This window comes from Copadichromis virginalis, linkage group LG22 (genome assembly GCF_057382275.1).
Source record: "Copadichromis virginalis isolate Kocher_CV1m ecotype Utaka linkage group LG22, C_Virginalis_male_GT1.1, whole genome shotgun sequence".
Lineage (NCBI taxonomy): Eukaryota > Metazoa > Chordata > Actinopteri > Cichliformes > Cichlidae > Copadichromis > Copadichromis virginalis.
Genome location: NC_140638.1, coordinates 33,597,897 through 33,616,932, shown reverse-complemented (window position 1 = coordinate 33,616,932; position 19,036 = coordinate 33,597,897). Strand labels below are relative to the sequence as shown.

At 39.3% G+C, this 19,036-nt stretch overlaps 1 protein-coding gene across 2 annotated transcripts; it reads left to right on the top strand.

Moving 5' to 3' along the window:
- Positions 1-7,922: 7,922 nt before the first annotated feature.
- tspan13b (tetraspanin 13b) lies at positions 7,923-18,879 on the top strand. Of its 2 annotated transcripts, none has more exons than XM_085446012.1 (7): positions 7,923-7,984; positions 9,223-9,422; positions 11,139-11,306; positions 13,581-13,661; positions 14,593-14,706; positions 15,734-15,844; positions 18,164-18,879. In XM_085446012.1, the coding sequence occupies exons 2-7, from the start codon at positions 9,360-9,362 to the stop codon at positions 18,236-18,238; spliced, it is 612 nt and encodes a 203-aa protein (XP_085302138.1). In that variant the 5' UTR covers positions 7,923-7,984; positions 9,223-9,359; the 3' UTR covers positions 18,239-18,879. The 2 variants fall into 2 exon arrangements, with proteins under 2 accessions (XP_085302138.1, XP_085302139.1); XM_085446013.1 differs by lacking the exon at positions 7,923-7,984 and adding an exon at positions 8,057-8,080.
- Positions 18,880-19,036: the final 157 nt, after the last annotated feature.

Here is a 19,036-nt window from a genome sequence, read left to right as displayed (position 1 = left end):
ACCAGTACATAAGCTAACATTAGGCCAGCAAATGCTAGGATAGTGTCCTACAAAGTACACTTTCCCACTGACAAAAGGTTTGATTACATTTTCACATCACATGAGTTCACTGAACAAGTGTTCACATTCAACAATGTTCGATTAAGTCAGTTCATTTTGGTGTTGGCTCTTGATGTGGTATTGTATAACTTCCTGTTCCTGTTACAACACACATTGGTGTTTTGTGTAGCTTATCTACATGTATTATTGTAAGGTCTTGTCAGATGTTTAGCTACTCCTCAGCCTCCTTTAGTAATACCGATGATTGTAAGAAGTGTAGCCTAACTGCAGCTCTGGAGGCCAGGCTCAATGAATTGGAGACCTGTCTCCATAGCCTGGAAAATCCTTCAGTTGGCCAGGTGGTGTAGGCAAAGGTTGCTTAGTCAATATTGGGTCACCCCCAGCAGATTGTCCCGAACAGCTAGGAAACCAGTGGGGCTGGGTGATGGTGAGAAGGACGCGTAGTCCTAAAAGGAAGCCCCAGTACACCACCAAACCAACTACATTTCAAATCGTTTTGATTTCAGGTCGTAGTGATAGATGAGCTATATCAAGTGATAGCAACACCAGGAAGAAGTACTTGCTAAAATTTGGTATATATATCCAAAAACGCTTGAGCAGTGTAGCAGAGCTCGTCATCCGATGTTGTTCAGGGAGTAAGGAAACTGTGGGCAAAGTAGAACAGATGAGTGACACTCTGTACCTGTAAACAAGGCACTTTGCTATGTGACCCAGGTCACTCGAGGCGCTACAAACAAATGTTCCTGTTAGTTCAAACAGTGCAGCGAAACATGCCCTGAAGCTACAATTACATGGCTATTGATCCATGTCTTAACCACAGGATTTTAACACTTTATTTGAACAGATTCCACATCCTGCCAAACCCCTTTACCTAGGTGTCAGGAAGCTGTGTCCAAACAATCTAGAACAAGCAGCAATTAATCAAAAGAAAACATTGTCTCATGATCAGTTTGGTCTTAGCGACACTATTGCTTACTAAGCCCCCACTAACATAAAAGTTAATCTTCTTCTTTCCTATATTATTACATTTCAGAGGCATTTTTATATATTCTATACATCAAAGAGAGGGTGAGAACCACATCAAAGCTGCAGAAATTCATCTTCTGCAAACAAGCAAAGTAAAAAGACCAAAATAGAATCATACAAAGGTCTGTTTCATTGAGCGTCCTGAAGCCTGAAGCTGTGAAAGGTACCTGCTGCTGAAAGTCTGCGTGTTCTGCACTCAATAGCCTCGAATAGTCAAAGAGAGGTTAATCTCTCTACTGCAGACACACCTGTTTTCCATTCAGCCAGAATGTTATCTAAGCATTCCTTCATAGCCACAACACTCAGAAAACCCTGGCCAGACAAAGATGTCTGTGTTTGACATGCCTTCTCTCTCTGGTAGACCCAATAATAATAATACGTATAGACAGACAGACAGACAGAGAGAGAGAGAGAGAGAGAGATAGATAGATAGATAGATAGATAGATAGATAGATAGATAGATAGATAGATAGATAGATAGATAGATAGATAGATAGATAGATAGATAGATAGATAGATATGATTCAAGAATGGACATGATTGCATTCCTATCTCACTTTCACACAGACTGTTTATCTGTTGGCAGCTTTTCACTAAAAATAACAAAATGATTGTGATGTTTCTATATGTTCTGCAAAAAAATTATTCATGTATGTGGGGTTAACGTGTCCTGGAAGTGACTATTTCACAACTTCCATAAGGGCAGTTGTGAGCTCTATCTTACATGTTGCATCACAGATCTTATTAATGACTTGCACAGTGATGCAGTAGTTATCACTGTCGCTTCAGAGCAAGAACTATGTAGGCAACACTGAATTAGATTAGGAGTAGATGGACAGATAAACGATAAGATGGCCTATTATGAATACACATTAAGAATACAGAGTTTCCTATACACAAAGCTGTCTTATTGTAACACACGCACAACCCCTGCAGTCAGAAGAACATAAAAGCTGTGCTGTTGTTCTTTTTCAGGTATTAGGTGACTCCACAGAATGCTCAAGGAGGATTTGATAGCCTTGTTTCTATCTTGATGATCTCACCCCCTCTAAAAACTACTTTAGAATTAACATGCTGCTAAACTACAGCTCAAGACACTGTTACCTGAACGATCTGTTCATCTGAGATAACCACCAGAAAAGCTTCAGAACTTAAAACAGTTTAAGACGCTAGAACTGAGAACATTTGACTTTCCTCCAATGTATACCTGAACTGTCTTGCTTTAATTATTGAGAACTGACTGATATCTTGGGCTGTTTAAACAAAGACATGCTTTGAGTCTGATGAGGTGAATGCAACAATGCATAAAAACAACAGAGAAAAAGTTTTATTTCATCACAGATTAAAGACAAGCGCCAAAGGATCTAAATATGTAACCGAGGATGCGGTTTGTCATTTCATTCAAACTGGCAGTACACAAAATGTACACATAGGAGATGAATCTTAAAACTTTTCTTGATTTTATCACTAATTTAAAACACTTACAGTATGAAGGCAGGTTATACTTTAAAGACTAAACAACATTATAAAAAGAAGAAAGAAAAGAAAGCGCCAGCAGTCCAATATATGACTTGACCCAAGGAGAATTTTACATTGGATACGAGACTTCCATTGAAAAGCATCAGAAAGTTTACTTTTAAAGTGTGACCGGTTACAGTGTGTACCAAGTCAGAAACACAGTAGATGGGAACAAATCACCAAATCATTCTCCCTCTGACACCATCGCATGCAAATCTGTCCCTGCAGCTTTGCCAACATGCATTTTTTAATAGGATAGAAAATGTCATCTCCAGCATTTTAATTACTGTGATTAATAATATGTATTTTCAGTAACTTTAAATTGTTGCATTTAACTAATATAAAATACCCGTACCTGTTCAATAAATAAAAATGTTCAAAATGAGCATTTAATTAATTAATACTCAAAATTGTGGAACAAGAAAAATGAAGTAAAACAAAACAATCTAAATTTGTATACCTGCAAAAGCTGGGACAGAAAAGTGAGACCAAAGCTTTTTCAGGCTAAAAACATGTTTGTTTGTAATGATTGTGTTTGTCATGTTTAATTTACACGTTTTCACTGGGTTTCATGCAGCCAGAGCTGTGTAGGTGAGCTCACCATCATGACACATGTGTATATCCATTATCACCACACAAAGCCTCTCCACCTTCATCCTGATGAAATTTTGCCTTGAAGAATCAAGGTGTCTGCTTACAAGCCTTTCCCAGGGATCTGTGACAGTGCCTTTACTCCAGCTTTTTTTTGTACCTCTTTGATACCACTGAAAAGAAAAATCCACTCCATAACTGTCCTGTTCATGCCATTACTGAAGTAGGTTTTTTTTTCCATCCATTTTGCACTAAAAATGATCTCCAATTACTCCAAAACGTCGTGTTGGTAATATCACATCGTCGGCTAAACAGAAGACCCTGGAGGGCTTAAAGGAAGCCCATTTGCTAAATTTTGCATCTCAGAAACTAGAAATTTGAGATTGATCTTTTATACTTTTCTTCAGCCCAGAGTAAGTGTGAAATCCAAGAGAGGGTAGTGGGGTCCTTGACAGCAGCCATGCTTGCTGCTTGTGTCTATGAGAACTGTGACAGGGGTTAGTGTATTCCCATGGGAGCAGAGGCATGGAAAATGAAGACAATGCAGCAGGGAATACAGAGCTCTAAAGAAACTGAGTAAACTGAACAGGCATGAGAAAGTGGGGTCTCTTCTTAGTCCAAGTAACACTTTGACACAGTGTTTTTTTAAATAGTCTAGAGCATCATTTACATTTAGCTAATGGACTGCAAGTACAGCACCACAGACGTTTGGTAAAACTGTCCTCAGTCATTTTCTATCAAGAACCAAAAACCCATTGAAATCAAGTACAACAGGATTTAACAACAAAATGAACTAAGTGAGACATTAATGAAGCACCTCTCTCATCCTGGGAAAAGGACTTTGGATATTTGTCAACCAGTGAGGACCAGTCTTGATGCTACTGAACAGTCCGCTATTACTTTAGAACAGAGGTGGGCAATTCCGGTGTCCCTGCAGGTTTTAGATGCGTCCTTGAACCAACACAGCTGATTTAAATGGCTAAATTAGCTCCTGCAGTTCTCCAGAGGGCTGGTAACGAACTAATCATGTGATTCAGGTGTGTTGACCCAAGGTGAGATCTAAAACCTGCAGGACACCGGCCCTCGGGGCCTGGAATTGCCCACCCCTTCTTTAGGACATGAAGAAATATGCAGGAAATCCAAATATAAAATCTACAAATAAGTAGTTGTGTACCATAAGTTGGAATGGTGCCATATTTCCGCTGTAGCCAGCAGGCACAAAATAGACACAGAGTTGCTGCTAAAGGGAGATAATCAGCAACGGTAAGAAGAAGACTTTAACGTGAGTTTCAAACTCCTACATTTTTCGCCCCCGTGTCACAAGAGCACTACAGAGTTCTTTATTTCTTTGCTTTGGACTTTGAATACATCATTCTAACACATGAATATGCTTTAATCTAAACAATTCCAGTGTAGTTGTGACTGTATGTTTAGGGTCAGTGTCCTGCTGGAAGGTCAACCTCTAGTGTCTCTTTAGTGTCTTTTCTCACTGCCCCTCTTCCCCTCTGTTTTTCTTGAACTTCTCCTGTCTTACTTTCTTATCCCCCAGTCATGTATGTTGTGTTTGTAATAACTTCAAACTTAATAAAATAAAATAAATAAATAATGATAATAATTTTTTTTTTAAAGAAGGTGAACCTCTACTCCAGCCTCAAGTCACAGTATCTAACACGTTTATTGTAGTTAGCTCCACATGACTTTCTGTGTTGCTTGCTGCGCACACTGCAGTTATAGAAATGTTAAATATAAATGTAGAGCCGTTACACGTCAGATTAGTTCACACAATGTTGATTTAGCCTATCAGCACCAGATAAATCTGTCTGTAGTTCACATAAGGAGATTTTAAATCCTGAGAGTGCTTTTTCACTTTGAGACACTAACATTTGATTAGAACCAGCATCGACATGGTTAGGCAAGATTGTAACATCATAACATTACATTTCAGTACAGAATTTTGATTGTTGCACAAATGGCTTCTAAAATGATATTTAGGAGTGGTGCTCAAGAAAAAAGGAAATCGGACATAGAAAAAATAAGACGGGACAAAGGTATGTAATACTTACTGACTCTTATTCATTTGACAGTTGAATTTCTGACACCAGAGCTTAGTTTGTAAATGTAATATTTACCTTTAATCTAACCTACTGGCTAAACATAATAGATTTAGATGATGACTCTGAAGGCATTTCTCAGAGCATGCTTCATTTTGTCAGCTACCCAAAGAGTGATTGTAAACAGAATTAACAACCAAATAACCTATTTAACTGTATCCTTTTAAATCGTGTGTGTGTGTGTGTGTGTGTGTGTGTGTGTGTGTGTGTGTGTGTGTGTGTGTGTGTGTGTGTGTGTAAGAATCATGCCTTTGTCGTGGGTTCAACTTCCGACCGCGTCATGAACACTGACCTTAACTGAGGCAGATGAGGCCTGCAGTTCTGGATGTTGTTCTGGGGTCTTTGATGAGTCGTCGCTGCACTCTTGGGGTAATTTTGGTCAGCCGGTTACTCCTGGGAATGTTCACCACTGTTCCTTGTTTTCACTATTTGTGGATAATGGCCTTCTAACCTTTTCCAGACTGAGCGATCTCAATTACTTTGTTTCTCATTTGTTCCTGATGTTCCTTGGATCACGATGTGATGTCTGGCTTTAGAGGATATTTTGGTCTATTCCACTTTGTCAGGCAAGACACAAGTTTTCCAGCAATGAGTAGTTTGGATTTGGAGCACATGTGCAATGGCAGAAAACCAATCTCAGTGTGCTAACTAAACGGAAGCTCATACAGAAGCCAGAGGGAAACATTTGCGGTACAATAAATTAGGGTTCTTTAACCCTAGAACTAACTTGCTTCAGCACTGGACAGCTATGCCTAGTGTGAGTAGGTAGAGTGGGCTCCCACTCTTGACATTTTTGGCAAAATGTCTCTTTTTATGTAAGAGACACTATCAAAGGGGATTTTCAGGGTTTTTTGGAAAGATGTCTTATCCTACATCAGGATAACAACATAAACTCTTCTATATTTGTAATTAATTGAATTCTTTTATGGGCCAAATGTCATATTCACAAATGTTCTGAACAGAAAACCGCACTTCCTTACTTTCATGATGGAATTCCATAACTATCACTTATGACATTATCAGACTTTCCTCTAATCATAAAGCAGTTAGAACATTATTGTTATTCTCTCAATAAAATATTCAAAACTGCTTAAAACAAAAGGAAGAAGAAGAAGAAAATAAATTGTGGTTGCTTTTTTAATTTTCTTTCTTGCCTCCCTGACACATCTAGATTTCCTTCTTCTGTTCTCAAGTTCTGAAACGATTTTCTACAGTATATGTTTTATGTCATCTTTGTTCTGCTAAGGTAGCTACCGCTCTTGTACTTTGTTCTTTTGTTAAAGTTTTAAAAAAAGAAGAAGGATGCAGCCCCTGGACACAGCTAATAACACCACTCTGTGTTGTAACAGAAACAGCAAGTGATACCAGAAAAAGCCAACATCAAGTGAGAGCGCCACCCAAAGGAGTGTTTAGGAATGTTATCATGACCTCTGTACATATGACATATTTCAGGACATTTAGTAGCAAGTGAGCATAACTGTCTTTGGTTTTTGGCAATGCACTCCGTCCTGCGTGTATACTGCTTTCCCTCTACACATTGTAACTGCAATCCTTTAAGAGTGGATTTAACAGAGACATTTTCACTTGTCACCACCATTCTGTAAGAATTTATTTAATATCATGCTTCTTAAGGATGATTTTATCTTAAAAACATAAAACAAAGAGGGAAACAAAAGGATTTCTGGGCTTAAAGGCCAACATTTGAAAGGTGGGGGAAAAGAAAAACTAAGAGAAATAGACAGTAGAACAATGTTGCTGGTTCTGCTGCACTATTTGGATGGTTGGGTCAGAATTTGGCATTAAACAATATGAAAGTAGAGGATACATCCTCCCTTTAATCAATGGTTCACGCTTGTGTTGGTGGTGTAATGGTGTGGGTGGCCCTTAGTACAAACTAGGCATTGTTTAAATGCCACAGTATATTTGAGTATTATTGTTGACTGTGTCTGTCCCTTTACACCCACTGTGTACCCACGGGGTGGCTCAGGAGGTAGTGCAGGCATAGTCATCTGCTAATCTGTGGTTTAATCGCTGACTGCCTCAGATACTGAACCCCAAATAGACTTTGGTCAACAGGCTTTACAAAGGGGTTACATATAAAATGTTAAAATTACATCTTTTTCAACTATCTTTACAACTCTGCCTTATTGTACTTACATTACAACCAAATCCATCCTTTTTGTCCACTTAAAACATGTTTACAGAACTATTGTTAGATTTCTTGCAATATTTGCTGTCTTCTTGGCCAGATTACTCTAAAAAACACATTTTTAATGTCATCAAGCTTTTTTAACTGCATAAATAGAGGACATATAAAAGTCACTCCCCAAAACCGACGGCTTCTACGCTGTTACAGGGATGTTGTTTGTGGCTCACGATGACTTTTTCATTCACGAGGGACACATTTGACATATGTTTCACATATTATAGACCAACAAGTTATGTATAGCAGTTTAAATCCGAGCAGACGATCACTTTTTGGCACGACACCGGCGCTATCACGATGTACTTGCCCGGTGAGGTTTTCAGCGAGTCGTTTGAGTTTGACTGGTCCTGCAGCGCCATCTGATGGTCATATAAGTTTATGATCGCTGAGTGGCTGCTCGGGCCACCTGCGCAGAAGAAGTGCGGAACGACTAGAACCACGTATCATGTGTCTGCGAGTGTTACATTCTGAGGTGATGAGATCTGACTTTAGTCTTATAATATCTAATAGGACAGTTTGTCAGCTGCTGCTCGCCGGTCAGCAGATGATCTTGTTACTGGCATTACTCGTATGTATTTTCACTTTCTCCCGTTGTTGTCCTGCCGGAACGCTGTGTGTGTTTGGCGTGCGTGCATTTGACGGCTCAGTGTGACCCAGCAACGCTTGTGCTGTTTTCAAGCGAAGCGTCGTTGGTGAATTATGAAGCTAAATGGCTCCTGACAACAATCTTTCTGGAATATTTTGAGAGGAAATTGCAGGACTTCTCTTTAGCCAATCGGTGGATCGGATATCCTGCCCCCCGTCCCTTACTGAGTCACATGTGGACTAGGAGTCAAGTTTAAAAAAAAAAACCATAAGACTACACGCAAACTGGAATTTTAATCCTTCATAATAAAAGCATGGCATTTCAGCCTGGAATTAACAGACCACGTGCATCCTTATTATACGATTAACACACAACTGATTGTAACTAGAGACGTTGTTACATGATGTTTATACCCCAGATGAAGACACTTCAGGCGTCCATCAAAGGTTTACAGTGTTTTGTAGGTGAGGCTGGACACTGAGAAAAGAGATAAGGATTTGGCTCCCCATTGGTTAGGGAGAGAGCTCGAGTTGTAAAGGATGCAGCAGGTTAAGACAGATTGAACTGTACCAACTGTGAAGTGAAGACTGTGTTGAGAAGATGGAAGGAGTACTTTAAGGACCTGATGAATGTGCACTGAAGAAAATCAGAATCAGAGAATCAAAGAGACTTTATTAATACCAGAGCATGCATACAACAAACGTGTTGAAACAGAGGCATAGATAGATAAATATTAAGATAAATATAGGTATAGATACATATAGAGATACAGGTATAAATATAATACAAAAGGACACAAATATGTGTGCAAATATATGTCATGGTGTAACACTGAAGGCAGGAGGCAAAGAGGAGAACCACAGAGATGATTGGTGGATGTAGTGAAGGAGAAGATGCAGAGGGTTGGTGTGACGGAGGAGGATGCTGGGGACATTTTCAGATGAAGGTAGATGATCCGCTGTGGTGAAGAAGAAGTTAGATTGTAGGCTGCATCCCAATTTCCCTCAAAATACCGACGTCTATCTATCTCACGGTCGGTGTTTATGTGACTTTATTTTGAAGGGTCGATATGTGACTTCCTCTGCACTCAGGTGTTGGTTGTAAGCCTCTTTTTTTCCTCGCAGGTTGGACCGATCATCTATTGCTGCGGACTAGCGGAATAAGTAGCTCAGTGGGTCTTTGTCCGGGTTTTATTTCTTGTGTCGAGATATTTATGTAAACATCAGTTTCAAGGATTTATTGTGTTTATTTGCTGGTGAACATGGGCTGCGCTGGATTTACCTGCTCCAAGCACTCCCTGTGTGCGCTCAACATCCTCTATGTTGTGAGTATCCACATCACAGCTTACCATATGGATAATTAAAGTGCCGTGTTCATCAATACAGATAGCATTTTATCACCCTCAGAGTGTGTAAATGGAGTGTAGGACACGTCCACTTTTACAAAATCCACTGATGAGGTCAGACGCTGCTCTAATCAATTATTCACTGTGGTAGGTAGGATCAGGTGGCCGCTCCATCCATCGGATGAACCGAATAAGAGACGAGGAGTTTAGAAAAGCGCCCGATTTTCTTTTTAAAATGGGAGGATCTACAGTTTCCACCTCTAACTGTGCGCTTGTTTTTTGGGGCGGGGGGTTGTCACTTTAGAGGTCGCCCTTACTGTGGAAGCCTTTCCTGCAGGCTTTGATAGCTCTTATCATGTCTGCTTTGGATTAAGGTGTGTATCTGACGCTTAGCTACACACTGGACCTGGAGCCTTGCAGTCCTTTAAAGAAGGCGCTCCATAGCACCCTTGGTTCTGTAAGGGTGCAGGAGGTACTAATGATTTCACAGTGAGGTAATCTGCCGTATCTGACACTGCAACTTTCGTATTATATCATCGTATCAGTCTGACATGTTGGCCTTTGCTTCTTGTTTAATCTCTCTTTATGTAAGTGTAGTACAAAATTGTTGCTTATCATGTAAAAGTCGAGAGGATAAGATATGCACATGCAGTTCAGCTCACATTTAAAAAAGAAGACGAAAATGCTCTTATTATCACTCTTTTTTTAAAGTAATAAAGAAGCAACATGTATCCATTCCCACAACTAGTGCTTAAAGCCATCCAGCAGCGCAAAATTTGTGAATGTTTTTTGTGACAAAGAAGTATCTGTTCCAATCACTCTATCAGAGAAAAATCAGTTTTATAATTTTATAATAATATGCTGATTCTAGCCCCCTAACTTCTTGTACGATGACAAGTCAAGTCATCCCAGCAAAATGTCCCTAAAACATAACAATGCTACTGGATTTGCTCACACAATCACATCAAGGATTGATATTTTTCCTCATCCACATAAATCGTTCTATGCTACTGACTGAATATTTTTACTTTTTAAAATTAGTTACCATGTGCATGTGATGAAGGAAGACGCACATTTAAACTATTCTGAACTTGATTTATGCTACACTGCTGACACCGTGTGTCACCACTTCAGACAAAGATTCCTTGGCTGCTGGTTCATGAGCCACTCAGATTGTTTGTGGTCAAAGTCAATGCAGACAGCACATGCTGGACAATACAATAAAGTTCTCTTATAACCTAAAGCAGAATTTCAATAATTAACCCACGTGTGATAGTGTGGATACTTATATGGCTGATTTTTGTTTTTTAAGCTGCCTGCTGCAGTTGATTTCACATGTTCAATTTAGCAGATGTGGAAGTAGCTATATTCAATCCACTTATCCAAATAAGACCTATCACAGCTGCCATAGTGCAGGGTGCACCCAGTCTGCAGATTGCCAGTCTGTAGCAGAGCTAACACCATTCAACCTCACATTCACATCTATGGGCAATTTAGAATCAGCAATTAACCAAACCTGTGTAACTGCATGTTTTTGGACTGTGGGAGGAAGCATGTAAAGAAACCATGTAGACATGGGGAGAACATGCAAACTCCTTACAGAACAGCCCTGGCCAGCTGATAGAATAAAAAATGATGTTTAACTTTTTGCACAAAGTGTCATTTCCACACTCAGCCAGTATGTCTGTCCTGCAGATGGTCAGTCTCCTGATGATTGGCATCGCAGCATGGGGAAAGTGGTTTGGTCTGGTCTCCAGTTTCCAGGTGGTGGGAGGCATCATTGGTGTGGGTGTCTTTCTCTTCTTTGTGGCTCTGGCTGGCCTCATTGGGGCAATGAAGCATCACCAAGTCCTGCTCTTCTTTGTATCCTTCACAAACTCATCCTATGACTGTTCTTTCTGTACTTTCATTCACAACTTATATAAAATGTCATTCAGTAATACAAATTCAATCCTTTTTCTACATATATAGTTCCAGTAGTGCCAGTTCACGGCAACAGTCATCTCAAGATGCTTGAAGATAATGTAAGGTAAAGACTAGAGCAGGGCGATATGGCCAAAAATATTTATCACGATATATATTTGAAAATTTGTGATAACGATATAACCGACGATATAATTGATGCGAGACAAAATACAACTCCACAACATTACTAGCGCAAAAAGACAACCTTCCATTTATTTTCACTTAAACAAGAAGCTGGTTTTTATGTACATTAAAGCTTTATAAAAATGTAACAGTGCAAATGCAAATTCCTTGCTGAAAGTTTAACCAAAAGGCATTTCCAGTAAAAATGGGCTGACATATCCTGAGCATAACCATGTATAATATCCACTGAAGTTAAAAAGAGGTGCTTTGCAACATTAAACTGCAGTGTGCAGGACGCATTTTTCGGACCATAAGGTGCACGGGATTATAAGGCACATTAAGCGAAACAAAGCAGTCAGATAAATCAAACTTTATTAAACTCATTCTTCTTGCTTCCTCCACTTCTGTACCATTGATTCATTAATGTTGAATTCTCTGGCAGCGGCTCTATTCCCATGTTGTTGCAGTCTATTAATGACTAACCTCGTATTGTGGATGGATTATCTCAGTTGTTCTCCTGACTGAAGTTTGGTCCGTTTACAGCATCCTGCCATGCGATTGCATTTGTCTCTAACCATGAAGAACCTTCACGTTAACTTTTATAAGTGGAAAAGTGTTAGTGTTCGTCCTCCAGCTTCACTGTTTATGTTATGCTAACATAGCTGTGTCGCTAGCGATCACGTAGCACATCATTATATACCAGCTAGCCCAACTTCAGTAACCCTACAAACGTCACTGCTGTTTAGTTTCCTGTCTTCATTTATGTTGGAAGTGATAGCAGAGCTGTACGTTTGAATTTTTTCAGAAATCTCTCAGTCAGAACATGCTATATCATGCTTAGGTAACTAGCGAAACTAGCGAGCTAACTTCCGCTAGCTTCCTGCTAACGTCTAACTCCGTTAAATGTAATAACTTTTGTTTTCATGGATGCCTGGAAGTTAAACTTCATAGTTACACCTGGTAAAGCAGCAATGCTGATCGTTTTATTAAAGATGAAAGAATTTAGACAGTTTTTAACTCTAAGTGATGCTGCAGTGTTGTTTGACCTGAAGCATACGGAGTTTAGGACCCAGATTACTCCCAGATTTAAGAGCATCTTAGTCCGACAAATACGACAATAACAACGGCCGCTTGCATGTTCTGCAAAAAAAATGTGCTTTGTTGTGTATCTGACGGACAAACACCAAACCAGTTCCACATCACTGAAGTTGCACCATTTTTACAAACCAATTCTGGTTCATCTGTTTCACTCAACAATCGGCCATGTGCGTATGAAAACAAAGGCACTGCGCATGCGCGTTTTACTCCCATTCTATCGCGATATTTCATTTTCCTATCGTTGCCTAACATTATACCGGTATTACTGTGAACGGTATAATATGGCCCAGCCCTTTTAAAGACCTACAATAAAGGGAGGACCCCAACAATCAAACAATCCCGTTTAACCAAGCTCTTGGTGACAGGAGACCTCCAGCAGAACCTGGTCGGGGGCATGTTGGTGGGGTGCATAAAGAAACAACGACAAAATAGAAACTGTGTATAATAATATTGTTGGTTTGTCTTCTGTGGTCGTTGTTTTGTGGTATCATTGAATTTGTGCTAATTTAAAAAATCTAAAAATAATTCTGTAATATTTAGATTCAGATGTTTAATTAGTTGCTAAGTGACCAGAACTTCCCAGAATAAAAGAAAAGAACATTTACAGTTAAAATGTTTAGAGCTGTCTTTGTTGGTGCCGAGCATCTTTGTCCTGTTTCTGACCAGCACACTGTTGTTTATCTCCTACAGTATGCTGTCTTAACATTACTGTTTTGGAAAATTCATTACATATTAATGTATTTATGTGGAAGAAGATACCGAGCTGGACTGTATTTCACAGACAACCTTGCACACAGACTCTATTTTCTTACTATTAGCAGATATGTTTCTATAAATGAGCTCTTCCAACTGCTTATGTAGTGCTTCAGTAACACTGACTATCAGCAGTATTATGCATGTCCAATGTCTGCAATGTGTCCACTGTTGTTGTTCTTTGACAGTGAAGCTCAGTACATGATCATCCTGTTCATGGTATTTATTGTACAGTTTTCTGTTTCCAGCGCTTGTCTGGCTGTCAACAGAGAGCAACAGGTACGAGCTTTGGTTTCTCCACAGAGTGCCGAGCAGCACAAATGATAACTATGCAGCTTGCTCTCTGTTGCACATTAATTTGTTATTACTTGACTTTATATCCAGTACACTTAGACAACTCACATTTTAAAAAGTTTCATCAGAGCTGTTGAGCAAACATCCATACAGGTGGATGCAGGGAAGGTGGAGGCCTTGAACAAGCAGGCAGCAGTGTCAGACAGTACCGTCTCGTTCTTCCACCTGATAGTTTGAGACAAAACTCTCCTTGCAGCTTTGTGAAAACCCCACATATGATATATCGTTTTGTGCAGCTTGTTTGGGAATAGAGTGCTGTGACGTTTGGTAGCAATTTGTTGCACAGTTTTTGCAAAATTCCTAAAAAACCTACAGAATTTTCGCCTATTCGTTTGAATGGGAACGCGTCCAAAAAAGAAAGAAAGTGTGTGTAATAGGAGGAAGAAATCAAATTATATTTTATAAAAGAAATTTAAATAAGTGTAAATTGTGGTCAGTAAACACTAATAATATTACTTCAATGGGAATCATATTTTATAGATATTATCAGTAAATAACACATAAAAAGTGAAAGTAGATTTTACCTAAAACCTGCCTCTCCAAAAGTAGCTAACGCACAGCTTAAATGAAGGTCGTATCTTTTTTCTCTGGAAGTTTTGTTTCAGCATGACATTTTTTGGCCACTACATTTTAATATAAGTGGAGATACTATAAGGATTATTACTGATAAATAAAAAAAATAAAAGCTTAAATATAAAAGTGAACCAGTGTGGCTTCTGTGATTAAAACTCTAAGCTTGTCAGGCTGCACAGACTATGTGCTCATTAAGTCATTTAAGCAGAACCTCTTAATGTGAAAATACTGACAGATGATGACAGATGTAATGCTTCATGTTCCTTCTAACACTGTGCTCAAGGATCACCTGCTGGAGGTGGGCTGGAACAACTCTGAGAGCACCCAGAGAGATGTGGAGAAGAGCCTCAACTGCTGTGGCTTCAAACATGTCGACCCTAACAGCATGTGTGATGCTGTGAGTTTGGATCCAGTCTTTTCCAAGTGTTTCCTGTTCCCCGTTACATGTCACATATCTCAGTATGTGCGAAGAGGCTGATGATGGTTCTGTTTTTTTAATGTACAATAAAATTGAACACACCACAAATTTTCAAGTAAATATATTTCTAAAGTTTAGGTTGAAAGAAATTCTCACCATGTGTTGATAACAACCCACCCACTTCACACATGCAATGAAATCAAACCATAGACACATAAATTGTGTGATTACATTATGTGTGATAATAAAAAACTTTGTTGAAAAAATGAAGAAAGGGAGGTGCAAATAGGGTTCAGGCCCAGCTGATGGTCGATTTAAAGGGGTCTCAAAAAACATGATGGGTAAAACCAGTGAGCTCTCACAAGACCCTTGGAACTTTATTGTTGCAAAAATGTTGCTGGCACTGGCGGCTCAGAGGAATATTACTGAAGATCCCAGTGAGCACCATTGGGACCATAATCCAGAAGTGGAAAGAACATCGTTTTATGATAAACTGACAACGACCACAACCTTGCTCCTTGCAAGGTTTCAGACAGAGGAGTGAAAAGAATTATCAAAGTTGTCCAAGAGCCAAGGAACAGTTGTGGATAATGCGATTGTTTTGCCCCATTAGCTCCAGGTGTTGTACCGTCCACGGGAGCGCGTAGCTGCTTAAAGCTGTAGCGCCCAGATTACTTACAGCTACTTCCGTGCAAGCGGTAACCTGAACACAGCTTCAATCATCTGTTTGTTGAAAAATGGTAACGCGAGCGCACCACATTTTCTTGTTAGTAACGGTAACGGCGTTGTAATGATAGGAATAGTAATTAGTTAGATTACTCATTACTGAAAAAAGTAACGCCGTTAGCAACGCCGTTACTTGTAACGCCGTTATTCCCATCACTGGTTGAGAGTGAGCTCCCTTGGTCTTGTTTGAAAAGTAACAGCAGTAAAGTTAATTTGAAATAATGACTCTACTGTCAGAAGCATTGGTGCGATTTTTAAACATGTGCTGTGTCTCTTGCAGGCTTGTTTCCCCAACAGCTTCTGTTCGCCTTGTGCAGACCAGATTAAGGAACATGCTGGAGATATTCTCCGATTTGTAGGAGGAATTGGCCTCTTTTTCAGCTTCACTGAGGTGAGCCATTACAGCCCAGACATGCCCTGTGTTTCAGTAACATACCGACGATTTGTCACGTCCCAAGATGAAAGGTACCATTCCGCGTCCTTATGAGACGCTTCGGAATCTCAATTGAATCCAATAGAATGCCGGTCGTGGCAATAACACACGCTCAGAGCAGAAGCTCCGGCCGTCCATTCCAACCCTAACCTTAACCATTACCTTAACCCTAACCTTAACCATTACCTTAACCATTACCTTAACCATAACGTTGGCCCTATCAGATGGTGTTTTCCAAAGTGATTCATGATCAGAACATAAAACACATTTATATGTATAGATTCATTCCAAACGGCTCTCATACCTCCCAACGCGTAACATACCGCCGATTTGTCACATGGCGTCGGTATGTTGGTATGAGAGCGTGCTGATATTTCAGACCGGTAACAGTGCCTACAGCAGGCTGCCTACATGTGCCCCATGGTACCACCACCAACTTGTATGGAATACAAACCAGAAACTCAAATTATATTAAAAGTTAGTCTGTTGTAGAAAATGTCATTTGGGCTTCCACTTCTGGACTTTCTCTAGTATATCAATAAGATCCTGTTTTAGTTACATTTTACTAAGTGTTTCAGTCTGTCATTTTCTTTCAGCTTCATATTTCATTTTCTGTGATTGAATCTTTTCCACAATAGTCATATTTTTCTGTATGGTGATTCCTATCTTTAAGGTTGGGCGACTGGACGAATATATCGACTATCGACGTAGGCTGAGCCTTTCACCAATCGTTTTTACAAGAGCGATTTATTCATTTATTTGCCCACGAGTAAGTTTGCTAATAATGTTGACTGAAGCTAAGAGAAGCAGCCAATGGAAAAATAATTGGGCTGTTTTGACGGCACCGTCTTCCAGCTGTGAGCAAATGCACCGACCTCAGAGTGCGCCCAAATGTAGCGATTCATTTATTCAAACTCATAACAGAAAGCAAGGCAGAAGCCCATGTTCAGAAAAAATAAAAACATTTGATTTAAATGGGAAACAAAGAGAAAGTGGCTTCTTTTTCCACTATAACCGTGTTTACAAGCTGTTCCAGTGTTTATCCGTCGCACACACTCACCCAAACAATAAATGCAAGCTCAAACAAAAACTACGTTAAAAATCAAAATGTCTCTTCCAGCGAACATTAAAAAAATCTCCATCGTAAAGTTAAGTGTTCTTTGTAATTTAGCGCATCTCAAATAAATACATTTGAAAAAAATCCAAAAGTAGCTACTGAAACAAACAAGAAAAGAAGGTAAAATATTCCCTCAAACAAAACTTATAAATTCTAAATGTGCAAATCAGTCCGTGCATGATTGCATTGCTCCACCCATCAGAAATTCTGCACCTGCGCAAAGATATCGTCGGTTATTGGACTGATGATTATCGGTTGGAAGATTTTTACGTATCGCCCAACCTCACTGCGTACAACTCGTTAGTGTAAAACTCTCAAACCCAGACCTTAAAGCAGATGACTCGTAAGCTGGAGAGGAAATGGCGTGTCGCTACTTTAGAAGATCATCATTTAGCCTCGAGAAATAGTTTGTTGCTCTATTTTAAAAGAGCTCTCTATAAAGCTTATTTTCTTCAATCAGTGATTAAAGGAAATAAGAACAACCCCAGGTTTCTGTTCACTGTAGCCAGGCTGACAAACAGTCAGCTCTGTTAACTACTAATGAGTCATTAGACAGAAAAGGGAATTCAGAAGGATTTGTTTGTAAAAGAGGAACATGGAGGAGGCTTTTTCGCAGGTGATATCATTACATAGCAAACGTTTAATATGGGCTTCACTGTTTCCCTTGTTTGGACCAACAAAGACAGAGGATTCATTTTCAGCATGGAAGGGAAAACAGCTGTTTGTACATTAGTGACGGGAAGTATTTAAAACATTTGAACAAATAAGAAAATAATTGAAATGACAAAATAATGACTTGGTTAATGTTTTTTCTAAGATGAAGAACGGTGTTGAAGTAGAGTACAAAAAATGTACAGAATATAAAATAATAATAAAATATAATAATAAAGATTAGGCTAACAATACTGTGTAATCAGCATTCACGCTAATAATTAATGAATAAGGTCACATGGATGGAAGCCTGACAGCATTTCGATTGTCAGACCAACTTTGACTCAGACCTCCTTCAGTGAGTTTGTCCAGAAAACATGGCAACATTTCTACATAAATAATTGTGGATTTAAAATAATTCTCATGACGTAGTGTGTTTGAAACAATTCATTACATAGTATTGACTGACATAAGGAAACTTTTAACTTAGTGCTGTGTGTTTGTGTCAGATCTTGGGAGTGTGGCTCACATATTGCTACAGGAACCAGAAGGACCCACGAGCCAACCCTAGTGCTTTCCTGTGAGACAGCCAAAGCTCCACTGACCAACATCCAATCACCTCATCCCCAAACGACCTCTATGGACGTTCTGACTTGTGCATTTTGACTGATCACTGCAGTAAACCTGATGTGTTTCGTTTTCAAGAGCTAAGTTATGTGTGAGGAGCGGCGAACATGCTGCCTTCAGCATGACATTCCTGCAAAATACAGATACAGTTAGTACACTGTGAAATAAAAAGAAGGAATGCTGATCTGCTATATAATCCAGAAGTATTTACACACCCTGGCTGAGAGTTAACTCTGAACACTTTTTTGTCATTTTGTTTCTTTTATAAAAACAGTCGATTCCACTGGAAGCAATAATATCACCCACTTCTCTGCACACTGACATTACAGATTCTGATGTTTTACCATGTGTAGAAATGTGAATGTGTGACGAGCGGCTTTGTTTGTAACCTGCAGATGTTTTGCATATTTGAAAGTAAGTGTGTGCCTATGAGTTTTTCTCTGTTTGCTGTGGATTTGCCCTTTTGCATGACTCTGTCCATTAAAATGTGGGCTACTGTATAAAAAACTGCAACTATCTGTAAGCAGTTCCTCTGAGCCTTTGTACTGGAAACCACACTATGATACTAATCTAATAAAAAGAATCAGTGTCTTCATCACATGCTTTCTGTGTCTGATACATAAAATGTATGAAATGTAGACATTAGAAAAGATATTTTCATTTAACATATTGATTAAACTTGTCTTTTGATTTACTATTAGCAAAAAATGGAAAAGCTCTGTTATAGCACTGAAGACCTTCTCTAAGCTCTTCTC